This window comes from Podarcis gaigeae, assembly GCF_964106915.1.
Source record: "Podarcis gaigeae genome assembly, chromosome: Z".
Lineage (NCBI taxonomy): Eukaryota > Metazoa > Chordata > Lepidosauria > Squamata > Lacertidae > Podarcis > Podarcis gaigeae.
This window is the reverse complement of record NC_139691.1, coordinates 33,361,083-33,388,966: the sequence shown is the minus strand read 5'-3', so window position 1 is coordinate 33,388,966 and position 27,884 is coordinate 33,361,083. Positions and strand designations below refer to the sequence as shown.

The following is a 27,884-nucleotide window of genomic DNA, read 5'->3' as shown; positions in this document are numbered from 1 at the left end:
GTTTACAGAAATACAACTAAGTTTGTTATTTGTATGAGCTTTTGTGTGCATGCACACTACTTCGGATACACTGAAACAGAAGTCACCAGACCCTTATATATAGTGAGAGGGTGGGGAGGGGTATTATTCAAAAGGGTGGTGGCAATGGGTGATTGGCAGATTTACCACACCTATCAGCCACTTCTTGGAAGTGTAGTTTGTTACAGGTATTGGGAGTTGTTAAGCAACCCCTATTCCCCTCAGAAAGCTACATGTTCCTTGGAAAAAGGGATGGATAGTTAAATTACTCTGGGCATTGTAGCTCTGTCAGGGGGATAGGTAGTCACCTAACAAACTCTCAGTACACTTAACAAACTACAGTTCCTGGGATTCTTTGGGGGAAGCTATGACTATTTCAAGTTGTATCATAGTGATTGGATCTGGTGCATGTTTACTGTTACCATCTTCTCCTTCCCTAATATGTACTGATTGAAAAACCCCAACTATCGCTGATAAATAAGAATCGAACATCCATGAATACTCATGACAGCAAGTGCTGTCACACTATTTTTTTGGGTTGTGAGCTTTTAAAAATTGCTTAATGAAATTGGTTAATGAAGCAAAAACAAAACAAAGATGATTCCCCCCTTTTTTTCCTCTTGTTTTTCATGATACTGTACATACAAAAGAAAAGCGGTTGAGTAACTAAAAATCAGGTGGTTAATAAACTAAAATGCCTTTTATAAAGCAGCACCCAGTATTAATCATAGATTTTTAGAACACTTCCTATGCTTCCCTTTCCCACACAATTGTTCCCCAACAAGGAAAGAAGAGGTGCAATAGATAAAAATTTACTGCGCTCCCTTGTCATGTGGGCACCAAGTGCTTTTTCTCCTCATTTGATAATAGAGTTTCCTGCTTTCTGTGTTTATGCTCAGGTTAAAACACCCCAAGATGGTGCTGCACCAGCCTGTGTGAGCCAAAAGCCTCTGAATGGTGCCATTGGGCCACAGATGCCTCTTGAGATGAATCTCTGCTGGAATGAGATTAAAAAGAAATCGCACAGCCTTCGGTGAGATGCTGGGAGATGCGTGGCAAAGTGCCTTGTTTTCCTTTGGCTTACAGAAGCCAGTCTGACAGATACTGAAGCCAAAGCTGAAATCTCCATGGGTGAGAATAGACAGTGCAGGGATGGTAAACTGTTGTGGCTCTGGTCTGGACCCTGCGAACCAACTTTGGCAAGCAGATGGGGCATCCTACCTGTCAATCACACAATGTCGTTTTGATGTCACACAACTAGTAGACAGGTTATCCTGCCCACCTGTCAAAAATCTGTTGGACACTTAGGAACCGCTGTGGAAAGGGTGTTGCTAGCCCTATGCTTGGTGCTTGCAAAATGCAGGTTTTTTCTCCCTATCCTACATTAGCTGAAGGGGAGAGGGAGGAAGAAGCCTGCATTTTGCAAGCATTGGCTGTGTGAGGGAGATTTATCTCTCACAGCCAAAGCGGGGCGGGGGAAGAAGTAGGAGGTCACGAAGCCATTTTTCTCAAGCCATAGCCATAGTGATGTCCGTTGTCATCACTTGTGACATCAGCCAATGGACAAGGGAAGGGTTTAATTCTGAGTATCCAAAACACATACTTCCAAGATGGTTTCATTTGTCACCCTCTCAGCATTCTGCTTCAAATACTTCACTTCCCATCTCTGTGGTCTCATTGTTCTTTGCCTGCTTCCCACCTTCATTTCCTCAGGGCTCGCTTGGAAGCCTTCTCTGACCACAGCAGCAAGCTGCAGATTCCCTTGCAGGAGATCATAGACTGGCTCGGCCAAAAAGATGAGGAGCTCTCCGCCCAGCTGCCACTCCGTGGGGACGTCCTCTTGGTTCAGCAGGAGAAGGAGAGGCATGCGGTAAGTGTCCCAGAGGGCATAGCATGGCATTAAGGGGGGGGGGGGGAGAGAATAAAGCTGCTAAAGGTTATTAGGCACAATGTCTGCAAACTACCTATACCAGAATAAGAGGAAATAGTATGCCTCTGAAGTGGGCATCCCATGAGCATCTGTTGAGCTGCAGGACTAGATGGGCCTTTGGTCTGATCCAGTGGGACTCTTATTATGCTGCTGGGCTACAGCCCATCATCCCAGAAACCCGGTAGCCATGCTGGCTGGGGCTGCTGCAGTGAGGGCCCTATACCTTAACAGGCCCTCAAGTCACCTTCTGCAAATTAAACCAACCTGCAAAAAAATCACCCTCCACAACCAGGTGCTCACCATGGAAAAGACCCTGTTTCCATACACTATCCAACTAATTTTATTTGAAGGAGTATATTGAAAGGCTGTCTCCTCCAAGTCTAATTAAAAGATAGATAACCCCAAGAAGTGAGAGCAGGGGGCTTCAGTTGCAAGGGCCTTGGCTGCTATGGTGAGGTGGACTTTAGTTCTCTTTTATAATATTCCTCTCTAAATATGCATCTGTACATGTAAATTATCGTATGTAGATCCATTTTGTCCTCTCTTTTTGGCAATGGTTAAGCAGACACCTTATCTGTGACAGAGCTTTGGAAATACATAAGTATAGCTGTCAACCTTCCCTTTTCTTGTGGGAATGTCCCTTATTCCCGCCGCTTCCTGCTGCTATCCCAGATTGTTAGATATCCCATAGACTGTCCCCGAGACAGGTGATGCTGCTGATCCCTTATTTTCGAGGCTGCTGATCCCTTATTTTCAAATCTGAAAGTTGACAGCTATGCACATAAGCTCCCCTGTCCTATGCCATGTGTCAGCTGAGTGTGCTGCAAGGTTGGCAAGGTTAGGCATTTGCCAGGGCCCCCGAGACCAGCAGAGGAGGCCTCCCTCTCTGAACTACGCTACCATTGCCACTTTGCACAGAGTGCAAAAAAAAATCCAAGGCAGCCTAAGAGAATTGTTAGTTCACCCCACTTTGAACTTCCACCTCTTTCAGGCTGGAGGCACCCCACTAAGGGTGACATTCCTGAGGGTACCCCAAATCCTCGCACTGGAAGGGAGGTGTTATGTGCACAGGAAACAACATTGCCGCTCACTTAATCTTTCCTGCTTCTCTCTCTTTGGCACAGGCATTTATGGAAGAGGTGAAGTCCCGGGGGCCCTACATTTACTCTGTCCTGGAGTCTGCTCAGGCCTTCCTCACTCAGCATCCATTTGAAGAAGTGGAGGACTCCAATTCCGACAGCAAAGGTTTACGGTCCTACATAACTTTAGCTGTCTCCCCCAGTCCGCTCACGTTGCACCTTCAAACAAACTCTTCTCGTTCTGCTGGGGCAAAAACCAAAAGGCAATGCTAGCTCACTGGCACAAGGCTTTTATGCTTCCAGGCTAACCTACTGACCTTCTTTGTCACTATGGAGAGATCCCATAATCCTTCCCTGAATACTCTATGAGCGCATTTGGAGGATAACATACTCCTGACCTCCAGAAGGATACAATAGAAGTTAATCTCATTCCTAGATGGGTGTCTTGAAGGCTGCAGGAAGGACAGATTCCCTTTTAAAATGGTGGTGATGAGCAACATAGGATGGACAGGGACATCCCAAAGGAATTAAGGAAGTCAGGTGCTCAGAATTGGGGGGGGGGGGACGGGGAGTCGATGACTGGAGTCGATGTTACTATTAGTATTGCTGTTGGTATTACAATTCATTACCTGCTCTTCACCCCAGGTTCCAGGGTGGGTTACAATAATTAAAACGCAATGTTAAAAACAGTTTAAAACAACATAAAATTACAGAAGCAGGCCGGGTCCTAAAAATATACATCTCAAGTATCAAAAACCAGGTTAAAGAGGTGTGTTGTTGTGGAATCACTCGTGCCTGCAAGTGTTTTATTTCCCAGTATGATAGGTACGGATGGTGGGAGTTGTAGTCCAAAAAACAGCTGGAGAACCACATTTGGGAAACACTGGGTGTAGGCAAGAGGCACAGGGAACTTTAGGCAGGCCCTCTGAACTCCCCCCAGCCCACCTTTTCACAATTTATTATTTATTCATAAAAGTATTTATATACCACCCTCTCACAAAACACCAGGGTGATGTTGTGCTAATAACATTTAACTGCAATACAAAGTGCCTATACCTGTTTGCCTTTCTGCTTCTACCCTTCTCTAAGTTCCTCAGGGCTGCCACCCTCATGCTTGACCTCCAGATCAGTTGCCCTCAGTCGTCTTCCTGCTCTGTTTCTAGATGTTTCCCCAAGACACCGGATCCAAAACATCAGTCGTTTTGTGTGGAAACAGGCCACTGTGGCCAGTGAGCTGTGGGAGAAGCTCACTGCCCGCTGCGTCGACCAGCACCGCCACATCGAGCGGACCTTGGAGCAGCTGCTGGAGATCAAGGGCACCATGGAGGAGCTCAGCACAACCCTCAACCAAGCTGAAAGTGTGAGGGAGACTTGGGAGCCCATTGGAGATCTCTTCATCGACTCTTTGCCAGAACACATCCAGGCCACCAAGGTATGACCTGGAGGCACTGGCAGAGGAACAGGGGTGGGTGGGGGAGCATCCGGCACCATCAGGGAGGGGGGTACCCCCAGACATGCCGCCCCCCAGACATGTGCCACACACCTCCCCACCGCACCAGGCGCCACACCCCCAGGACACACACCACACCCCCGCGGGCGGCATGTCCCGCCCCCAGGACATGTGCCAGCCCCGCCCCTGCCTGCTCTCCTCCCACGGTGCCAGAGCATGCAGCTTCGCCACTGCCTGGAGGGAGGGAGTGGGCAGACACTGAGGTTGCCAAAAACAACCAAGGAATCTTGTGGCACTTTAAGACCATAACTAATTTATTTGTGGCATAAGATTTTGTGGGTTAAAGTCCACTTTATCAGTTCCATGAAGTGCAGTCCTTCAGCAAGACCCTGGAACTGTGGTTCCCAACGCCTGACAACCAGAGAGCTGTTGGGCACTTAAAAAGTGCTCCACAAGGGACTTGTGAGTGGAACAACCTTCCTATCTATCTTGAGAGGTCTGTGATTGCTTTCTTCCACCACTTCCAACATGAGTTGGGTCATCATGTGTTGTTGAGTGCATTCAACCCCATTTGTAAACAATCGAAGATCATTGGTTGCTGGCTTTCTTCATCTTCTTCTTCTTCTCTCTCCTTCTTTCTGACTCTTTCCAACTTCTTTTTCCTTTGGGATGGGATGGATCTCCAGTTGTTCAAAGAGGAGCTGTCCCCCATGAAAGATGCAGTGAAGCTTGTGAATGACCTTGCACATCAGTTGGCTATCTCCGATGTGCATCTGTCCATGGAGAACTCTCGTGCCCTGGAACAGATCAACACACGTTGGAAACAGCTGCAGGTGAGGGAGGGGACACAAGAACCTTGTAGAGTTGGAAGGAGCCCTAAGGGTCATCCAGCCTAATCCCCTGCAATGCAGGAATCATACATGACAGAAGGCCATCCAGCCTCTGCTTAGAAACGTCCAAAGGAAAGTCCACCACTTCTTATGGGAGTCTGTTCCTCTGTTGAACAGCTCTTACTGTAAGAAAGATACCCCTGATGTTTAGTCAGAATCTCCTTTCATTTAACTTGAATCCATTGGTTCGGATCCTGCCCTCTGGAGAAAACAAAACTTGCTCCATCCTTCATGTGTCACCCTTTGAGACAGTGGTTTTCAACCAGTGTGCTGTGGCACCCTGGGGTGCCTTGAATGATGATCAGGGGTACTGTGGACAACACTGGCCTCTTTCTCTCCCTTCTCTGATGCCCTTGTATGTCTCTGCCTCCCCTAGGCTTACACAGCTGTTTATTGCAGCAGCCCTGGCTATAAGCTCTGCAGGTGAATGGCTTGTGTCCATAATTTGTAAACCTGTTGCCTAGAAGTAGTACTCCATGTGTGGTCTGATCAAGGTAGAATAGAGTGGGACTATGACTTCCCTTGTTCAGGACACTATATTGCAAGGAAATCAGGTTATTTAATAGCAATGCTTGGATCATATCTGGTATGCAACATGCAGTGTGTGAGAATCTAAACGAAAGTGAAGAGTTAAATGACAACGAACGTATTTTAGCCGGGCCATAAATAGTAACAAAACTGCTGGCTAGGATGGCAATTTGAGGATAGTTCCCTCCTCTTTCCCTCAAAAAAGTTGCAAAGTACTTGCTACCATTTTTACCCAACTTCAAGATGCACACAACAGCCAAAGTAATTTCTGGAACTCAAGCAAGCCATTGTATTCAGGACACTATATTGTGTTGATGAAGCCTAGAATAGCATTAGCATTTTTTTGCTGTTGCATCCTGCTCTTGACTCAGGATAAGCTTTAGGCTCTACTAAAAACCCTAGGTCCTTTCCACATGTACTTGTGGCAATCCACGTCCCCTATTTTATATTTGTGTAGAACTTTATACTTGCTTTCCTAGGTGGAGGGTAGTGTTTGTGTAGAAACCTCATGACGTTTGTGTGGATGGAATATAGCCTACTCTGTAAAGATAGGAGGCACATCTGGGTTCTGTGCTAGACAGGCTGAAATGCTATATGTTTCCCCTCCCCCAATTTTCTTTAATATTTCCAACCTCTGCATAGGTTTCCATCAATGACCGGCTGAAGCACCTTCAGGACGCCCACCGAGACTTTGGGCCAGGATCACAGCACTTCCTTTCAAGTACGTAGACAGCTGAAGGCATTGTCACTTTGGAGGGGAAGAGATGTTCTCCCTTCTCCTTAGCATGTTTCACGTGTGCAGCTGAATGAGATGATAGAATCTTGAGGAGGTAGAATACATAGTGCCATTTCAGGCTGCAACTGCATGATGCCATTTCTGTAACAGTTTTTTATTATTAGTATTCATAAAAGTAAACCTATACAACAAAAACAGGACAACTTGGTACAAATTTGTGGTCAGCGGCCATGTGTACACAGTTGGTAACTAGGCATTAATAAAGGACAATAGAATTATAAGAACATGTGGTCAGGATACCATTATTATTATTATTATCATTATTATTATTATTATTATTATTATTATTATTCATCTCTTTCCTCCTCCAAAGTTCATTAAGGCCCAGCTTCAGTGATGCTTACTTAACAAAAGCATTACATACGCCACATTTTTTTAAAAAAGAAAACACTTTTCTATGAAAAGCAAGGCAGGACCAAAACTGACTAATTGATGCCTTTTGCCACCCAAGCATTCTTGCCATTTCTGCATTCCAAGGGCTCTGCTCACAGAGGTTGTCCTTGAGGTGGTCCTACCACAGATCCTTGAGCTGGGTTTGCATAGTGCCCCAGGACTGACTCATTGCTAGGCTACATGTGTTTCATAGCCTTGGTGAATACTGAAACTTGATGTCATGTGCTGCCTGTTCACTTGCCCTGAGACTGCTAAGCTTGTTAAACAATTCTCACCCCCCTAAACTATTTTAAAATGTGCTTGGTTTATTTTCAAAACTTCAAGTGGGCCCAGATTTTCTTTTTTTAAAGAAACAACAACAACTTGCCTGTGGACTTCCTCTATGACTGTTGTCGCTGTCATTTCTAGTTATCATTCCCACAGTCCTGAATAAAGCTTTCCTTAGCTTTGACAAAGGGACTAAAATAATCTGATGTGGGGACAACATTTTATGCTTAATACAGTTACTATAATTAATTAATTGCTTTAAAATATTTACCGTTGGCCAGCCTCGAGGATACCATTTTTAATGTTTAAACAGTCTCTCCAGTAGTAAAAACAAAAACGGACAAAAAAAACCTAGCTCATCAAGGGAAAATGTTTAGCCCCACCCACTTCCTGTTGTGCTAGTTTTCTTCTGGCAATGATTTATTTGCTTATTTTGAACGGAAAAGTGGAATGGAATGGACCATCTGGAGAGAAAGCACAACTAATTAGCTGGAATGTCCTCATGCTGAAGATGATATTATCAGCACCACTCAGTCCACTGTTTCCCATTGTTTGTTGCCCATAATTAAAAGCTATACTGCCTGTGATATATGTGATGCATTCATTTCCATTGCAATACAGTAGCTGCACCATCTATTGCTTTCTCAAGCTTATGGCCAATGGTCAAGGATGATGGGAGTCCAGCAACATCTTCCGGGCCACATATTTCCCCATCCCTGTTCTAGTGACCCTGGGAAAGGAGCTGAACACACTAACAATATTTTAGTAAGGTATTTGCCCAGACAGGCAAAAATGGGAACCAAAAGAAGGGATATTGGGTTGTATCCATTGCAAATCCTACTAAGAGTAGATCCATTGCAATTAATGAACATGATTAACTTAGATCCATTAATTTCAATGGGTCTATTCTGAGTAAAACTTTGTTGCATAACTTTGTTTTTCCAGGTATGAGGATTAGAAAATAGAAGTAGTTGCTGGTAAATAATTGGGGCATTCAAATCACATGCAAAGTGCTTATCAGCCTTTTCTGTCTATCTCCTCTTTCTATTTTTTTCTTGCAGCCTCAGTCCAAGTCCCCTGGGAACGAGCAATTTCTCCCAATAAGGTCCCATACTACATCAAGTGAGTGTGCAACAGCATCTGAATGAGTTTCCGGTCTTGTCCTATCCCTTGTGACCGAGAGCAGTATTCAGTTTTTCTTGCCACATATTCAGGCATCTTACCCATCACCTACCCCCACATCGCAGTCAATATGATTTGTAAGTTCTCTGTGGGACACTGTGGGAGCCTGGGATCCCCAAGACACCCACGTGTTTGAACCGCCATATTGCTTTATTTCATGACTGGCATTGCTGTGATTTGCACATCAGCATAAACAATTATTTATCTGTACCTACATCCTCTGGGATTTTCCAGGACATTCCTTCTCCCAATTCCAAATCACACAAGGTGTCTACAGTTTTGTTTTCTTTTGTTTTAAATATAATTTTTATTAAAGATTTCTTAGTTTACAAAAAATACGTACATTGTCTGTTTTTTCAAGATGTGTTTGCTACAGATCAGTTTCATTTGTTGCGAGACATTACTGTTGCATGCAGTGTTAGGTTTGGAAGATAAGAGGTGGGGAGGTGGCATGGGGGGCAATGCTTCCATTTTTCTACTTAGTGTATGTGTGGGGTTTTGTTTCAGCGTCACTTGTGCGGGTTCTCTTTCTATATACTATTTCTCATACTATTTGGTACCATTGATCCATGACAAAATGTCTACATTTGTACCGGTATACAACTCTTGAAAAAATATATATTTGTACATGGAACACACATGTAAACATACATGGCCTAGGACCCTCGTACCTATGGGACTGCCTCTCCTGGTATGCCCTGCGGAGGATATACATATAGCAACACCCTAGAGGTCCCGGACCTAAGGAAGTCAGATTAGCCTCAACCAGAGCCAGGGCCTTTTCAACACTGGCTCCGGCCTGGTGGAACACTCTGCCTCATGAGACCAGGGCCCTGCAGGATCTGACTTCTTTCCGCAGGGCCTGTAAGACAGAGTTGTTCTGCCTGGCCTTCGGCTTAGAATCAACTTGATTCCCTCCCCTTTTTTTCTTTTTCCTTTTTCCTTCTGTGATGGAACTCCTATTTGGGGACTTCCCTGGCTTTTTTCCGGCCCACATAGGACCAGTCTGGATAGTTGGCCTTGGTGAAGATTTGACGTTTTCATCCCCAAAAAGTTTTTGATTTGAGTTTCTACTGAAATGAGGCTGCATTTTAATGTTGTATTTTAATCTTGTTTTAAGTTGTATTTTAATCAATTGTTTTTATACTTGGTGTTGGTTGCCCTGAGACCAGTCTTGGCTGGAGAAGGCAGGGTAATAATAATAATAATAATAATAATAATAATAATAATAATATAATAATAATAATAATAATAATAATAATAATAATAATAATAATAATAATAATAACAACAACTTCCTGTTACTGAATTCCTCTTTTCAGCCACCAGGCTCAGACAACATGCTGGGACCACCCCAAGATGACTGAGTTATACCAGACACTGGGTAAGAAGGACTTTAAAGCCTGCAAGGTCTGCATCACAACTATTGTTATGGACCACTAGACCGTCTGCGAGTGGGAGGAGGGGGAGGAGCTTCTGCACTGCAGGGTGCTTCCTATTATTTGAGCCTTCATCCGGATTTATTTGCAGGGAGATCAGATAATGTTGGCTATTTATTCTTATTTTTATGGCAAGTTCCTGCCCCCTGCCCCCGTCCTCGGTGGAAATAATGACACATGGGACAATTATTAAGGTTAATGGGCTAAATAAGACCACAACTTTATTGGTTACAGGTGATGAGTGGTATTGGCTTAGGCACTGGTCCTAACCGACTATATCCGACTTCAGCCCGTCTGATTGAAGTCCGGGAAGGGTTAACCATCAGTAGGGGGAGTCCTGCTGACGCACATCAACTAGGAACTCCCCCAGGGTCAATGATTGGGGGTGTGCCTTAGGTCCTCACCTCCTCAGGCTTCGGACAGGGCCACGAACAGCTGGAAGGCGGCAGGCCACACCCCCAGAGCTAGCCGATTGGCTGGCCAGGAGATGACGCGGCCGGGAATCCCGCCCCCAGCTGCCGCGCACGTGGTGGGGCTGTGAAGCCCTCAGCTCCACCTCCTCTGAAGGGCGGAAGTGGCTTTGCTTGGACAGTGGAGTTAGTTGACATTGTGCCGGAGCATGTGTCATCCACCCACTTTCCAATGCATTTCCCTCTTCAATTTCCTTATTGTAAAAATTCAGGTCTTTTGGGGAGGAGAGTTTGTTTGTGCAAGACCTCCCTGTCAACTATTTCATAACATGAATTTGCCCCTGTGTGGTTAAATGCCACTCAATAATACCAACAGGCTGGAAGCACCCTCATTTTGGGATAAAGTGAAGGACAGGGGGGATGCTTCTCAGTCCAGTTTTGTAACGGCAAGAGTTGTGGTGTTGTGGTCAGAGTGTAGGACTAAGACCTGGATGATCGGAGTTCAACTCCCTGCTCAGCTATGAAACTTCTTGGGTGACCTTGAGCCAGTCACAGTCTCTCAGCCTTACCTACAAGGTAGTTATGAGGAAAAAATGTGGAGGAAGAAAACTATGTATGTCACCTGCAGCTGATGGGAGTTGAGGTTCAAAGCACTTGCAGTGCATGAAGTTGGCAAAGCAAGAATGCCAAGGAAATAGTGCCAACCTTAGTGGAGTTCACCAAGTTGGCAAAGGACAGCCTGTGGTTTCATTTTTCTTTCTGTCCTTATCTACAGCTGACCTGAACAACATCAAGTTTTCTGCGTATCGCACAGCCATGAAACTGCGCCGTGTACAGAAGGCCTTGCGATGTAAGCCCCAAAATTCCTTCCTGTTCTTCCTCTTGTACCAGCCGTGTTGCCTAATTAGGGACAATTTTCACATTCTATAAACTGGCGCTACAATATGCATGAAGGAACAACACACAAACATGCAGTATTTGTTTTCCACTTATTTCTGTGTCTTCTCATATTTTTATTGCCAGGACCTCTAATGCTAGAATGAAGAGCAGTGGCAATAAAGGACATCCTTGTCTAGTACCATTTTTCATACTGTACCTCTCGCTTAGGTTACCATATATTATTATATTTGCCCATTGTTATATATATATAACATCGAGATAGAGAAACACCCTCACAACATGAACAAGCGTGACGACACATCCCGCTTGCCAGACATCTGGAAATTAGCCCTCTCCACAAAAACTGACACCAGATCCAGAGGCACACAGAACGCCAACACCAATCAACCACACCAGACCCAAACCCAGACCCTCTCCACAGATGAATTACTGACACCATCCAGTAGCCAATCCATGGTGGCACCTCCGGATGCTGCACCCCCCTGCAATCCCTACACAGATCTGGCTGACACAAGCCACAAAACCACAGCTCGCCCCTATACACGAAGCCAAGCCAAAGCACAACTAAGTGCAATACAGCCATCTTCTCAGGAAAACTCTTCACAAAGTTCAAGAGGTCAAGACACAAAGACTTTAGCAACTAATCCACACCTAATGACCCACCTAAGTGGTACTCAGGATATCACTCAAGAAATCACTCAAGGTATCTCTCAAGTAATTAAGGAACAAAAGAAGAAAAGGCACACTAGCCTGGGAACTTCCTCTCTGCCCAGAACATTGGAGGCTAGACACCACACCCCCTCTACAGTATTTATAGGAACTCAAACATTGAGATCCCGCTCTGTTCCAGTAACAAGAAGCCGAAAGCACCAGCCTGAAGATGACGAGTGAGACCTCGTCGAAACGTCGCCTAGACACCCCAACTTTTACACGGGAAGACACCCGAGGACACCAAAACCTGCATTCCTGTACCCGTGAAAATCTACGAAAGCAAATATATATATATATATATATATATATATATATATAGATATAGATATAGATATAGATATATATATATATATAGATATATAGATATATAGATATATAGATATATAGATATATATAGATATATGGCTTTTAGCCCTTTGGTGCAGTCCCAAAATCCATAATTTCTATAACTCTCATCAAGAAAAATTCTCAAATGCTTTTTCTGTGTCAAGGGACATTAAAATTGTTTCTTTTTCATTTTTCTTCTCTTAAGAGTTCAGTCATATTCAATATATGCCTAGTGTTATTTCTTAACTGCCTCAATGGCAGGAAACCTGTTTGATCTTCATGTATGGAATTTCTTTCTTAGAATTGCTCTCATTCTTTTTGTCATTATACTAGCTGCCTATATCTTCCAGTAGCACCTTAAAGACCAACTAAGTCAGTTCTTGGTATGAGCTTTCGTGTGCATGCACACTTCTTCAGATACCTTTGGAATTTTTTTTGTTTTGACTATGGCAGACCAACACGGCTACCTATCTGTAACTGCCTATATCTTGTAATCATTGTTCAATAAGGAAATCGGCCTATATATTTTAAGCTGGAGTACATCCTGCTCTTGTTTAGAGATTAGTGTAATATACACATTTTTCCATGATGTTGGTATTTGCTTTCCTGTGAGGATTCCATTCATTAAGTCTTTCAGTGGGGATGTTAACACATCTCGAAATATTTTATAGTAGGAAGCCGGAAGGTCCCCGCCCCCCGCTTTAAAAATATAAGGCAGTACAGAAATGAAATTAACGACAACTGTCAATTGCAAAGGGTGCCTCTTTTTTATTAGTTGGTAGCATGGGTGAAGCCATTTTGGTGTGCCTTGAGTTGTTTTCAAACTCAAAGACTTTGTATCTTGCCCTCATTATCTTTGTCATGTGGGGAGGGATCTTTCTTGCTTCGTGTGACAAATCTATAACAGGTTTGTTTTTTGTTTTCTCATCTCCCACTTCCATTTCTGACCACCCTTTCTCTGGGTGCCACAGTGGACTTGGTGACGCTACCAACAGCCTTAGAGGTCTTCAGCGAACATGAGCTGCAGCCCAGTGACCATGTGATGGATGTGGTGGAGGTGATCCACTGTCTGACCGCCCTTTACGAGCGGCTCGAGGAGGAAAGAGGCATCCTGGTGAACGTCCCCCTCTGCGTCGACATGACCTTGAACTGGCTGCTCAATGTTTTCGATAGGTACCCATAAAGGCATCCATACCAATAAGAGATGCCTCAGCAGACTAGTAATGTTTTAATGTGATTGTTTTATTGTGTATTTTAATGATAGAGGCTTGTGTTTTAATGCTTGCGTGGGGCTGTGAGTAAAACCTCAGTGCCTAGGACTTGCTGATCGTATGGTCGGCAGTTCGAATTCCCGCGGCGGGGTGAGCTCCCGTCGTTCGGTCCCAGCTCCTGCCCACCTAGCAGTTCGAAAGCACTCTTAAGTGCTAGTAATTAAATAGGTACCGCTTAATAGCGGGAAGGTAAACGGCGTTTCGGTGTGCTGCGCTGGTGCTGCCAGCTGCAGCTTCGTCACACTGGCCACGTGACCCGGAAGTGTCTTCGGACGGCGCCAGCTCACGGCCTCTGGAGCGAGATGAGCATGCAACCCTAGAGTCGGACACGACTGGCCCGTACAGGCAGGGGTACCTTTACCTTTTTAAACTAGTTTTTATACTTTGTAAACTGCTTAGAAACCAGTTTCGGGGTATCTGTTTTAAAACATCTGAATATTGTTATCCTCCCAGGCCTTTGATTTTAATCTCCTGCTTTTCTCTTTTAGTGCAGGGTTTCCCAAACGTGGGTCTCCAGCTGTTTTTGGACTACAGTTCCCATCGTGCCTGACCACTGGTCCTGCTAGCTAGGGATGATGGGAGTTGTAGTCCCAAAACAGCTGGAGATACAAGTTTGGGAAAACCTGTCTTCGTGGGATGGGGTTGTTCTTTTATACAAATTATTGTGGGCATTTTCAGTTGTTCTATGCCTCTCGTTTTCCTACTTAAATGTTTGTTTTCGTAAGTTGCTTTGAGTTCACCTTTCTGAAAAAAGCAACACAATGGTGATTACGATAGGAAATCCACAAGCAGTGTATTGTAGAGATGGTTGTTCTGTGTTCCAAGCACCTGATAAAAGCAGGCAGACTGCCTCTAAACATGAAGTTTCATAAAGTCTGTGTCTTCAGGGGCAAAGGTGGATTGAATTGGTTGGTATCTCCACTGAGGCTTCTGTCAATGGAGACTGGCATGTGGTCTGGATGGCTATGATGTGGCATTGGAAGGAAAAGCCTGTTTGTTATAGGTTGGGTTTGCCAAGCAAGACACAGACCACCAGCCATGCCCTGTTGCCTGCAAGGTGCTATGCAATTGCAGGCTGGAAATGCATGTTTTTCACTGAGCTCGTAATGGGCTATCATGCCTTTGCAGGCCTGTTCTGGGAGACCTGGTTCTGCCAGCACTGTTTGGTGGAAACCACTACAGTGTCTCCTCTGCTGTGCAGAAATTGGGCACTTGTAAGCCAAACCAAAAAAGGGGGGGTTTCCAGGTTTCCCCCCACCCCTCTCACCCTGCGCCTTTTGTCTTCCAGTGGACGCAGCGGGAAGATGCGGGCTCTCTCCTTCAAGACAGGCATAGCATGTCTGTGTGGCACGGAGGTGAAGGAAAAATTTCAATGTGAGTCATCCGGGGGAGATGGTTGATGAAACCAGAGTGTGGGAGGCTTTCAGGTTTGGAAAGGTGGAGAGAGGCGAGTGCAGGAGGAGTCACAGCTGCATCACAACTCACCTGCCTGCATCCCTTCCAGTATTGCACAAATGGAAATATGGCAGGAAGCCTTTTATATTGCTCCTGTTTCCGGCAGCGGAGGAGAGAGCATTCTTTCATGGGTTCCTCGTCCCACTTGCATGAATAGGCCTGCACACAAATCAGTCCTGCACATGCCATCCTGCATGACAGAAAAACACCCTCTCAGTTCTAGTCCTGCCTTGCTCCAAGGAACAGGGCTTCCACAGTGCTCCACTGAGTTTTAAAGCAGACAAGCTATTTCCCTCCTGCCTATCACAATGCTGACAGGTGAGGAATGTCCAGAGAGATGAATTAGCTCTTCGTTGTCTAAAGTACACTTGCAAATTAGGAAAAGGCAGGACCATCAGTCCTGTGTCTCTCAGCCATTCCTAGGTGTGCAGTTGCTGTGACAGAGAGGACCTGCCCCTGACCTCAGCTTATGTACCTCCCCCACACAAGCGGCACACAAGCAGCTGGAGACTCTGCCTGCGTGTAAGCTTCTGCTCCTCCCACTTCAGTCCTCTTCTGGTCCTGGGAGACAGCGGAGCAGGAGAGCTAGGAGCAGGACGAGGAGATGTGGAAGCCCTTGACTCTCCACCAGCCTGACCTATCTCTCCCTCCTCCTGCACCTGTTCTCCCCTCTCCAATCCTGCAGCTTCTCCTGCCTCTGACTCTCGTCTCCTGGCTCTTACAGGCTCCCCCAGATCACTGATCCCTTCTCCCAAGCCAGCATCCAACCCCCCACCCCTTTTCCCGGTGCCAACTCATCAAAATCAAGCCACAACTCCTCAGCTTCCAGCCATTCCCTGAATCTGCCCCTGCAGGGCAGAAGGCAATTGGCAACATTCATACTAGTTTACAGGGGCTGCCCATCCCGTTTTGCCACCTGAGGCAAAACAGGAAGTGCCACCTTGCCCTGCCCTACTGCTCCCACCGCTGCTGCCATACTTGTTGCCATTGGTGCCACTACTCTGCCTGCCCTTCTGCCTTTGCAACAGGTACAGGAGCAAAGCTGCCATCAGTGCCATTTTTGGGCAATATATTGCCTGATTTGGGCGAGATATTGCCAAAATTATGCAATATCTTTCTTTCTTTCTTGCAAGATCTCGTCTGATTTCAGGTGCGATTTCATCTGATACTGGTGCTGCTTCAGCACCACCTGAGGTCCACCCACAGGACTGCCACCTTAAGAACTTCTGCTACCTGAGGCAGCTGCCTCAGTTTGCCTAATGGCAAAGCCAGCTTGGGGGGTTGGTTTGAAAAGGTTACTCGCAGAAAGAAAGTTTTGCAAACCTCTGCCTTAGGGCATATCTTTACTACAGGTATAGTTGTAGAAATGCAATTTTGTTGGCATTTTAATGTGAAACTAACTAACACACACTTCTCAAACCAATATGCAAACCAAAACAAAGCTGTCCTTCAGAATTTGCACTTCTCTGAATTTTGTGGTACATTTCTTCAACCAAACAATCTGGATGAAAAAAAGCATGTATTGGGGGAAGGGTTGCATAAAATGCAAAATATTAGTGAAAATATATGTACAAAGATGCATTACATTGGAGAAATTATATATATATATATATATATGCGCCAAAACTGAGCAAAAATATGTTTATTAAGAGAAATCTGCACAAAATTGCTGCTGAATTTTCATGAGGTTTTTTGTGGGGGGAGCAGCAGGAAACAACCCTGCAAATTGTTTTATAAAAAGGAGAAACTGAGAGAAGTTGAAACTGACAGATTCCTCCCTCTTTAGTTGCAGATTATTGTAATCATCATGACTTCTCTCAAAGGATCCTGGTAATTGTAGTACCCTTAACAAACTGCAGCTCCTATGATTCTTTGGGGAATACCTTGACTGTTTAAAGTGGTATGATACTGCTTTAAATTTATAGTGCAGGTGGGCCATGGTTAAGAGTGATACCTTCTCTCTTTCAAAGCTTGACTTTCACCACTGATGCTTGTCTTTCCCCATGTTTTCATAGCTCTGGGAAAAGCTGCAGTTTGAGTCTCTCTCCTTTCTTTCTTTCTCTCTCTGTCTCGTCCTCCCTCCCTCATCCCACCCTTTGTGGGGGCCCCATGCTCTTCCCTCGCACCTTTCAGATCTCTTCAGCCAGGTGGCAAATGCCAGCGGACTCTGTGACCAGCGGCACCTTGGCATCCTTCTTCACGAGGCCATCCAGGTTCCACGGCAACTAGGGGAGGTGGCAGCCTTTGGAGGGAGCAACGTGGAGCCCAGCGTTCGCAGCTGCTTCCGATTTGTACGTGACACAGGTGGTGCTTTGTCCACGTTGACGCTACGAGAAGAGATTCCTTTTGCCACGAGAGTTGTTGAGGGAGCCAGTGGGTCATGTTTCTTGGGTGTCTTTCAGTGGCAGTGGCGTAGCGTGGGGGTGCAGGGGGGGCCTGCCGCACCGGGCACAACATCTGGGGGTTAGGGTTAGGGGGCGCAAATCCACGGGTTAGGGGGCGCAAATTACTTGCCGTGCCCCGGATGCTGACAACCCACGCTACGCCACTGCTCAGTGGCTTAGGAGTGGCTTTCTGTGGTTCCTTCCCTCACAGCTGCAAGTTACGTTTCAAGGCCTGTTGGCACATGGGTGGGCCCAGTTGCACAGCTTCCCCCCCCAAAAAAAACCCAACAGCCAGCTGAAATGAATGGACAATTTGGGGGGAGGCCTCATGGTTCCACCCACCTTGTGCTCGGCCTTTAACGTTCCAGCAACAGTGCAGCCCACGCCCCCCCCCAGCCACCTGATTGGCTGGCGGCCAGGATTCCCCTGCTCTCGCGGAGGCTGAAACCAGCCCCCGCTCACGTGGGGTGGGCGTGAAGCCCACAACCCCACCTCCTGGCCAGGTCCAGAAGTGGTGTTATATTTCTACCATAACATGAAAAGTGCCTTAGTCTTTTAATAAGAAGCTACTCAACTTCCTTTGTCACCTCTTGACAGTCTTATCCTTTTGTTTTCGGTTTGTCGAATTTATGAATCACTTCCCACAACCAAAAAGTCCTGAAGAAATTTAAGACATGCATAAAATGCAGTAATTGAAATACATAAGCTTATAGAAAGCATAGTCGGAGTAAAGACACCGAGTCTTTGGTGCTGCCCACACACCCAGTAAAAACCCCCAAACTTCTTTTCCTGGCACCAAAACAATGGCAGAGTTGGCAACAATGGCAGGCATGATTCTCTAGGGAAGAGCATTCCATAGACAGAAAGCTACTACAGGAAAGACAGTCTTCAGATGAAAGTCCACTTAGCATCAGGTATTGTGATGTGACTTAGCCTTAGGACCACCTTTCTTCATAGGTCCTTAAAATCTTCAGTATAGAGTTTTCAATGGGACACTCTGAAATCTGAGGTGAAGTGAGTGGATATCAGGAAGATCTCCTTCTTGGCTGGTAGTACCCCAATTGTGGAATGTTCTCGCCAGTGAGGGTCTCCTGGTGCCTACAATGTTATCTTTTTGACACTAGGCAAAGGTGTTTTGCTTTTGTTTTGAGCCAAGCTTTTCCCCTTATGTTTTGATTCTGGTTGTTTCAATGCTGCTTTGAGACCTGCCGCCTTCTTAGTTTTTACATTTTATTGGTATCGAAAGCGTTGACTGCTTTGCTGTGTATTACTTCTTAAACAGAAAGTACACTGGGAATCGGAAGGGTGATATAAAAAAGTCTTTAAAGATCACAATGTAGAATTTCAAGAAATTTTTATGCACTATATCGTTTTAAGCAGATTAAATCATTTGTAGGAGCAGGGAAGTCAGTAAGATCAGTGCCATTTTGAAGGGGAAAGGGGATATATGTACCAAATGTGCAGCCCTGCAATCCATTCATATGACTAGTGATCAGAACCTGCCTCCCTTCTCTTCCTCTTAGGGCAATGGGAAACCAGCAATTGAAGCTATCCAGTTCCTGGAATGGGCTAACCTGGAGCCACAGTCAATGGTGTGGCTGGCAGTCCTGCATCGAGTGACTATAGCCGAGCAAGTTAAACACCAGACCAAGTGCTCTGTCTGCCGACAATGCCCAATCAAAGGATTCAGGTACGGGGTGTGCTACAGTATACAGCTTCCCATATGCACTGTGACAACAGGGTCTGGATTAGTTGGGCCAGTGGTCTGATCCAGCAGAGTTCTTCGTCTAGGCACATGGCATTTGATGTCCACGGATCCATTCCCTCTGTACATAGAGATGCCATCTAGCTATTATAAGTAATAGCTGCTGATAGATCTTTTCCTCCATAGCTCATCATATGTTCCTATATTCAAATGCAATCCTACAGCAAAAACATCCTTGCACATTGAAACACTTATTTCTATGTACTCATTTTCTATGCTGAAGCCTTAAAAAAAAGTGGAGGTGGGCATTAATAAGAACGTCGGGAGATGCCTTATTATTTTGTATTATTATTTATTTATTCAATCTAGATACCACACTTCATCAAAAGATCCGAGGGCAGTGCACAACAGTTAGAGCACATTTTATGGAGCACAAAAATAAAAACATAATAAAAAGCATATAATCATAAAATAATCATAATAGCAACCCCCCTGTCCCCAAAACACGGCCTTAACAGTTTATTAAATGGCCAAAGGCCTGGGTAAAGAGGAATGTTTTGCCTAGCACCTAAAGACATGTAAGGATGGCGCCAAGCGAGCCTCTCTGAGTCAGACCATTCATCCATCTATCTCAGTACTGTTTACTCTGATTGGCAGGTGCTCTCCAGATTGAGTCATGGGGGCATTCCCAGTCCTACCTGGGATTGAATCTGGGAATTTAAGTGTGCAAGGCAAATGCTCTACCCCTGAGTAATGGTCCTCCCCAAACATACAAACCCTACTTGCGTCCTGATATGGGTGGAGTCTAGGAGATGCTTTATTATTTCGATGCTGCTGGTTTTATGACCCAGCCCTGATTGCCCTTTGTTCCAGGTACCGAAGCCTGAAGCAATTCAACGTGGACATCTGCCAGACTTGCTTCTTGACTGGGAGAGCCAGCAAAGGCAACAAGCTGCATTATCCCATTATGGAATACTACACAATGGTAATATAGGAGTTGTCTGGAGAAAACTGTTTGGGGGACACTGGTATTTGACCAACAACACTGTTCATGTTTGACCAATGAGCTGTTCATGGAGCAAGCTCTGGACCCATTACTTAGGCCTAGGCCAAGGGTGGGGAACTTCTGGGCCTCCAGATGTTGTTGAACTCTAGTTCCCATCAGCTCCAGCCAGCATGGCCAATTGTCAGGGATGATGGGAATTGTAGTCCAGCAACACTTGGGGCAGGGCTCAGGTTCCCCAGCTTGGCTGCATAACAATTTACCAGCATTACCAAGCCTACCCTATTTTTAAAAAGGTATGGGAAGAATATACACTTTTCAGTAGAATAAAAATAGGCTATCATACCACACTTGACCCAATGTTCTTTTATTCAGCCTGCACACAAAAATACAGAAAGAACATAGAGGACTGACTAGTCATATAATAGCTTCTAGACCAGAAATGCTAAATATGAAAAAATAACTACAATGCCATATATAGAATAACGGAGATTAAAATATGTGGGATTTGACAGTAATTGTAGCCTGACCTATACTATTGCAAGTCTTGAATAAAGCTTTCTTTCTTACTCATAGGTAAGAGCTTTTGTCGTAACATTTAGGGAAGTTTTTAATGTTTGAAGTTTTATTCTGCTTTTAATGTTCTGTTGAAAGCCGCCCAGAGTGGCTGGGGAAACCCAGCCAGATGGGTGGGGTGGAAATTTTGTTGTTGTTGTTGTTGTTGTTGTTGTTGTTGTTGTTGTTTAGGTTGGGAGCCAGGACAGTAATGTCCACCTTGACATCTTTTCTAAGAACAAATGAGAATTATCAAAGAGGAAATGAGTTTCTGGAGAACTGGACACCTGTTTTTGCAAACTGAATTTAATGCTGGATCCACAACTATGCTTTTAAGAAAAATTAACATGAAGGGTTGTCTTCAACTAAATTCTGCACAGAGTAGACCCATTTAAATTAAGGGACCTAAGAAATTAATGTCAATTCATTTCAGGGGACCAGATCTGAGTATGACGAACTCTGGATACAACCCAAATAACTTTGAAAAACACTCTTAACAAATACATGAAAATTATTTTCAAGTTAGGATCAGTAGTATTCTGTATATTTTCTATAAGGTTAATCTATTTTTTATCTTAAGTTTACAATATATAGTGTATGAATCACTATAGTGATTGTGCAGGAAACAGGTGTGTGAACAAAGCCTTAGTCTCCTCTGTTCCTCTCTGCAGACCACCTCTAGTGAGAACATGAGGGACTTTGCCACCACCCTGAAAAACAAGTTCCGGTCGAAGCAGTATTTCAGCAAGCATCCCCAAAGAGGGTACCTGCCGGTTCAGTCCGTCCTGGAGGCAGATTTCATTGAAACGTAAGTCCTGGTCCTGGCTGCAAATTCCCCACCCTCTTCCTTGATCGGTGGACATCTTCATGATGCTTGCTGGGTGAGAAGAAACGGTAGATGGAGAACATGCAATGCTCAGGTGTTGAACTCCCAAATCCTATCTGCATGGTCATTGCTCAGGGATTTCAGTAACTAGAGTCCAGCAGCATCTGGGTGGCCACAGGTTCTCCATCTCTGGCCTCAACAGAACTTAGATCAAACCTAGAATTCTGGGAAGCAAAGAATTCTGTGTCAGCGGTGGATGGGTGGCCTGGAGTTTATGTAATAAAATGTGTAATCGTTGAAATCTCTTTATATGATTTACATAAAATATACATTAAGATTAACTATAGAAATCAGTGGTTAAAGACAAGTTGACTTTAAACAATTCCAAAATAAATAAAATCAGTCGTTAAAAATTTGCATTATATATGAAGAAAACCTACCTATTGAAATGTACGTCAGCTTTCCATATCTGGTTCGACTTGCCTAAACAAAGAAGTTTTTAGTAGGCATTTTAAACAATACAATTAAGAGGCCTACCTAGTATCAATGTGCAAGGAGTTCCACCATTGTTTCCTTACAACTGCAGAATTGGATATTGTGTGGTGCTTGTAAAAAGTTCCAGTTCCATCTTCTAGTACCAGCTGCTCCTACTACTAGGATAATAAGATTCCAAAGCTAATTTTGCACAAACGTCATCTGCCATCACAGCTGAAGGTGAAGGAATCCACACCAGGGTGCCATCAGCTCAGTAGTGATGAGAAGCAATGTCCCCACTAAGTCCAGCATTCCATTCCTTCTAGGAATGCTCATGCATAACTGGTGCATGGATTGGAGAAGAGACTGTAGGTTGGGAGCAGAGCAAATGCAGAAGATGGGAAAGACCCCACTCGGCCCAAGACCCTAGCAACCTCTGCCAGTCAGAGAAGACAGTACTGAGCTAGATGAGGCCTGGTATAAGGCAGCTTTCTGTGATCCTTTGCTGTCAGTCTTCAGAAGTCACAGTTGCATAGTGTAAATCAGGGATGGGGAACCTGTGATCTTCCAGATGTTATGGGAATAATACTCCCATCCTTCCAGGACATTAGTCGAAGTGACTTGGGGCTAATGGGAGTTGGAATCCAACAGAATCAAAAGGGCCGTATGCCTGTGCTGTTTTTGTGTGTGTGTGTGTGTGTGTGTGTGTGTGTGTGTGTGTTTGAAAAGTCTTGAGTCATTGGCGGTGATTACTCTGGTATAATAGCTGGGCTTGTGAGGTATCAATTAGTGGGAGATTTGGCAGGAGCTCAACAGCATATGGGTGGCCACTGGCTCCCCACCCCTGTTGCAGCAGATAACACCCCCTTCCCAAAGGTCAAAAGGTCTCCCCACAGACTTGTTGTTCATTTGTTTATAAAAATGCTTATATACCACAATTTCATTTTTTTAAAAAAAAATCTAAGTTGCTTACAACAGTGTTACACACACACACACACACACACACACACCATGTAAAAAGAGTAATATCACAGATTATCAGCTAACTACTACAGAAAAATGTTTTCTTAATAGTCTGCATAAACCTGACAGCATTGGTAAGTTTTCAGGAGATGCTTAAAGGGTAATATAGAAGACACCTACTGAATCCATCAGATGCCAGTGAGATAAAGCACTACACAACTTTTAGAAGACATCTGAAGGCAGCCCTGTATCGGGAAGTTGTTGGTGTTTGATGTTTTATTATGTTTTTATATGTCCTGGAAGCTGCCCAGAGTTGCTGGGGAAACCCAGCCAGATGGGCAGGGTATAAATATTATTATTATTATTATTATTATTATTATCATCATCATCATCAACATCAACATCATCATCATCATCTCTACTGGAAGAGCTTCCACAGGACTATGCTGTTGACACTTGAAGCCTCAGTTTTCTGTCAATGTCAAACGAGCCTCATAAACTCAGGAGGTGACCAATGACACTCCTGCAGATTACATCAGTGACAGAGCTGGGATAGAAGAGTTCAAGCAGTCCCTTAAGTACCCTGGACCTAAGTTGTTCAGGGCTTTGTAAATTAATGCAAGGACCTTGTTTTACCTGCCTAGATGGACGGCCGGTGCAGGTGACACTTTCATTTGACCCCTGCTAGGCAACTGCTGACAATGTCATACCTCAGTCCTTCATGACTTCTGCTTGTTCCTTTCAGGCCAGCCTCCTCTCCAATGTTACCTCATGCAGATACTCACTCTCGGATCGAACACTTCGCCAGCAGGTACCACTTGACACCCCTAAGAAAGGGGCCGGGCCAAAATGTTGGGTGGTATGGGGAATGGGGTGGCACAGCCAGTACAACAGATACAGTGAGTGGAGAAAAACCTGGTACATCAGAAAAGCCCTCTGTAGCAAAGGCAGAAGGTGACTTTCTTCAACCCTCCAACCACTACAATCAGGCCTTTGCAGGATGGGGGGCAGCTGAGTATATTTGCTCTGGGCCTTGGAAGGCTAAGCTGGCCAGGCGACCCTGCAAGGGACTGGCTTCTTTTTTGTTTGTTTGGGTTTATAACTTTATTCTAACTATTCTTTTGCTCTGGGCCTTAGACAAGTTCTATATGGGCCTGACTACAATAGCACTGCTAAGAAGACAGAGTTCCATTTAAGGATGAAACTTAAAATTCCCAGAATATTGATGGCCTCCAGCTGTGGGCTTCTTCAGATGTCCTTTTAATTGTGTATTCATGATTATTTTTGTTCATGGTGGTATCAAGGGTGGTTATCAGTGATCCTGCTTTTTGATGGGTAGTAGTTGTTTTTTTTGGGGTGGGGGTATTTTAATAAATGGATAATTCTCTAGGTGCCTAGATCCAGGTTTGGGGCAGGTACTCTTTGGAGACAGAGCTCCAACAGAGATTTAAAACTGCAAAACATGCAACAAAGTAAAGCATGGAAATGTAGGCTAGAAGATGTTTAAAATATCCCCTTTTAAATATCCCAATTTCCCTTAGCATAGAAAGAGACCAGACGTTTGGTAAGTTAAAAATGTTTTATTTACAAACTCTTCAAACATCAAACTCATGTGCTTTTCCATCCAGCAGCAAGAAAAGACACCTTAGATTCCAAAATGGTAAATGTTTCTAAGTTATTTGTATAGAAACACAAAGATGGCTTGCGTAAGCCATGTGGTCTAAGCTTGGAACATCCAGCTTGGACCTCCTTATTGCAGAGGTGCAACCAGCACTAGGCAACTATGCTTTAGAGTGGAATGTGAGAGGCAAGGCAATATTTAAACTGCTAATTTGGAGCAGCTTGTTTCATACCCAGAATTTCCTACCCTCATGAGAGCTGCAATTTCTCTCCTCCTGTGGCCATCCACCTGGTACCTTTTGGGGTCGTCTAGAAAGATCTTCTGTCTTTCCTCGCTACTTCCCTGAAGTTCATAGCCCCTCTTCTGTTTTCCTGTAGGCTTGCAGAGATGGAAAGCCAGAATTCCTCCTTTTACAACGACAGCCTTTCTCCGGATGACAGCCTGTGAGTTGCTACTGTCCTCCTTGCGAATTCTGCTGAAATCTGTGTGCTTTGTGTCAGTTGCAAAGCTAAGGGGTGGGGGATACCAGAGCACAACCAAAGGTCATATTTAATTAGGCGACTTCACACTGCAACCACCTGCATTTATATTTGGAAATAGAAGTTTTATTGAGTTCAATGGGACTAACTTCCGCATGACTGTGTATAGGGCTTCACGTTTAGGCTGTAGTCTCTTGGCAGATTCCCCAACCCTTTATCCTCCACGGCTTCGTTTGGGCAGAGGAGTCCATGTGGACATTCCCCCACTTCCCTTAGGTGGGGAAAATGAGCATTAAAACAGCACATAACCTCACTTCTATCATATGTCTTGCTTCTCCCACTTGCAATTGCTTGTGGACTCAAATTTGGCCTACATTTCTTGGAAAGGAGCAAACAGCATGGCAAACAAAAGTTAGCATGCTACCTATACTTTTTACAGGTACCTTGAGATTTCCTACACGTGGCGAGAAACTTTTACGCATTCAAATTCTCTCCTGCTCTACCTCCCAATGCCATCTTCTTCCTGTCCCATCAGTGCAAGTGTTCTTCAGGTAAAATGTGCAGTAGGCCAGCTGGTCTGTTGTTTCCCAGGTGACCAGCACCTAGGCCATGCACATTTATTTATTTCAGGCAATTTTATCCTCTTCAGGCAAAATGCCTCCCAGAACAGCTTACAAACTAGCAGTGACAACCAAGACCCAATACACCCCTTGCCCACAGGCTGACAATCTAAAAGACGCATCACAAAAAGGGGAAAGGGATGCAGAGCCATGGGTGTGCATGTGCAATGCCATCAGGAAACAGGAAGGCAAGGCTAAAGCCATCGCAAGTGGCAGAATAAGGTGAAGGGTTGTAACTCAGTGGTAAAGCATCTGCCTCGCATGGTTCAGTCTCCAGCATCAGCAGGTAGGACAGGGAGAGATTTCTGCCTGAAATCATGGAGAGCAGCTGCCAGTCAAAGTAGGCAACACTGAGCTAGATGGACCAAGGGTCTGATTCAATGTAAGGCATTGAACTTCCTGTGAAGGGGGAGAGGCAGAAGCTTAGCATGCCAGTTGTTTAGATTAGTTCAGCAGGCCTGATGCAAGGTGTGATGTAGTACAACAAACCACCCCACTAAGACTTCTAGCTTCCTTGCATTAACCTTATCACAGCTCTGTCCACAACAGGGATGAGGACCAGTACCTTTTGCGCCACTCCAGCCCTATTACAGACAGAGAACCAGTCAGTAGTCAGCAGCCCCAGGACAGCACCAACACAGACGACAAAGGGGAACTGGAGAGAATCTTGGCGCACCTGGAGGATGAAAACAGGTAAGTGGGCATGGCCAGCAGAGTTCTTGTAATCATTCCTTTTATTCCAGATCTGTAAGATGTGTGCAAATATTTCTGGGACCCTTGGGTGTGACAGAAACAGAGGTTCCTAACGATATTTACTTTCATTCATGATATTGGCAAAAAAAAAAAAAATCCCCATTGATTACATAGTCCTCCAAGACCTTCAGGTCCAGGGGTTGGAAAGTTTGGGAGCCACTGTTCTAGCTATTGAGCACCTTAAGCCCCTGATGCTAGCATACTCTTGCTGCATGCCTGAGCTTGTATTTCTCCTTGCAGGGTTCTCCAGGGGGAGCTGAAGCGTCTGAAATGGCAGCATGAGGAGGCAGCAGAGTCGGCAGAAGGAACTCCAGAATCAGCACAGGATCCACACAACGAAGAGCTGCTGGCAGAGGCCCGGATCCTTCGACAGCACAAAAGCCGCCTGGAGACACGGATGCAGATCTTGGAGGACCACAACAAACAGTTAGAATCACAGCTGCAGCGCCTGAGAGAGCTGCTTCTGCAGGTATTGTCTGTGGGCTGTATCTCAAAAAGAAAGTTCTTTGGCCTTCTTTGCATTCGATGCATTCATCCTCAGGTGACATCGTTAGGAGCACAGGAATCTGCCTTACACTTAGCTAAACCATTGATCCATCTAGCTCAGTATGTCTGCGCAAACTTGACAGTGGCTCTCCAGTGTTTCAGATGGAAGATGTTCCCTGTCCCACCTAGAGATGCTGCAGGTACCTTCTGCTTGCAAAGCAGGTGCTCTGCTACTGAGCTATGGCCCTTCCCAATATTACACACTCAAAAGAAATGGTATGAACTGAAACGAGGCCAGGTTTTGTGGGTCATGACCCATCAGCTGAAGACCTGTGATTTAGTGGGCAGCCCAACCCTGAAGCTGCAGTTGGATTTGTGAGGATGTCAGAGCCAAGGGCCATGTGCCATGCAGGACAGATGGGGGAGCACCAGGTGAGAAGTTGGTGGTCATGAGCATCCTTAACATCTCCCTTCTCTTCCCAGCCTGGAGCAGATTCCAAAGGGGATGGCTCTACAGCCTCATCCTTGGCTTCCTCTCCCCATCCATCAGAGGAGAGTCAGACCAGAGAAAAAGGCCCTGGCACTCCAAACACGGAAACTGCAGGTGAGGCTCTGTGTTGCCATGAAGCAGGCTGCTGGGTTTCTTTCCTGAATGTCTTCATTCCTACTTCTGCTGAAGCAATTACAAAGGGTAAGAAGAGTCTGCTGGCCCCAAATCCTGCTCTTACAGTGGCAAGCCCAGTGCTTCTGGGAAACCTGTAAGCAGGACCGGAGCACAAGTCTCCTCCTGCAGATGCCAGCAACCAGTATTCAGACACATACTGCCTCTGACCATGGAGGCAGAGCATAGCTAGTAGCCATGGACAGACTTATCCTCCTTGAATTTGCCTAGTTCTCATTTAATGCCATCCAGGTTGGTTCTCCTGTGAGAGTGAGTTCCATAGTTTAACTATGTGGTGCATGAATTTG

At 45.0% G+C, this 27,884-nt stretch overlaps 1 protein-coding gene across 11 annotated transcripts in view; it reads left to right on the top strand.

The window, feature by feature from the left end:
* Window positions 1–27,884, top strand: part of DRP2 (dystrophin related protein 2) — a 53,724-nt gene that overhangs the window by 21,334 nt on the left and 4,506 nt on the right. For 6 of the 11 annotated variants that reach the window (XM_083722777.1, XM_083722775.1, XM_083722772.1 and 3 more), the window contains 20 exons: window positions 918–1,051; window positions 1,732–1,888; window positions 3,073–3,193; window positions 4,191–4,459; window positions 5,164–5,310; window positions 6,538–6,616; window positions 8,413–8,473; window positions 9,856–9,917; window positions 11,158–11,232; window positions 13,292–13,493; window positions 14,880–14,965; window positions 17,180–17,337; window positions 18,954–19,120; window positions 20,009–20,120; window positions 21,365–21,501; window positions 23,702–23,767; window positions 24,955–25,020; window positions 26,226–26,369; window positions 26,670–26,898; window positions 27,399–27,519. In XM_083722777.1, coding sequence (XP_083578903.1) covers window positions 918–1,051; window positions 1,732–1,888; window positions 3,073–3,193; window positions 4,191–4,459; window positions 5,164–5,310; window positions 6,538–6,616; window positions 8,413–8,473; window positions 9,856–9,917; window positions 11,158–11,232; window positions 13,292–13,493; window positions 14,880–14,965; window positions 17,180–17,337; window positions 18,954–19,120; window positions 20,009–20,120; window positions 21,365–21,501; window positions 23,702–23,767; window positions 24,955–25,020; window positions 26,226–26,369; window positions 26,670–26,898; window positions 27,399–27,519 — 2,593 coding nt within the window. Of the gene's footprint in view, window positions 1–917; window positions 1,052–1,731; window positions 1,889–3,072; window positions 3,194–4,190; window positions 4,460–5,163; window positions 5,311–6,537; window positions 6,617–8,412; window positions 8,474–9,855; window positions 9,918–11,157; window positions 11,233–13,291; window positions 13,494–14,879; window positions 14,966–17,179; window positions 17,338–18,953; window positions 19,121–20,008; window positions 20,121–21,364; window positions 21,502–23,701; window positions 23,768–24,954; window positions 25,021–26,210; window positions 26,370–26,669; window positions 26,899–27,398; window positions 27,530–27,884 lie in introns of all 11 variants that reach the window. The other 5 variants (XM_083722780.1, XM_083722776.1, XM_083722774.1 and 2 more) reach the window with 3 other exon arrangements.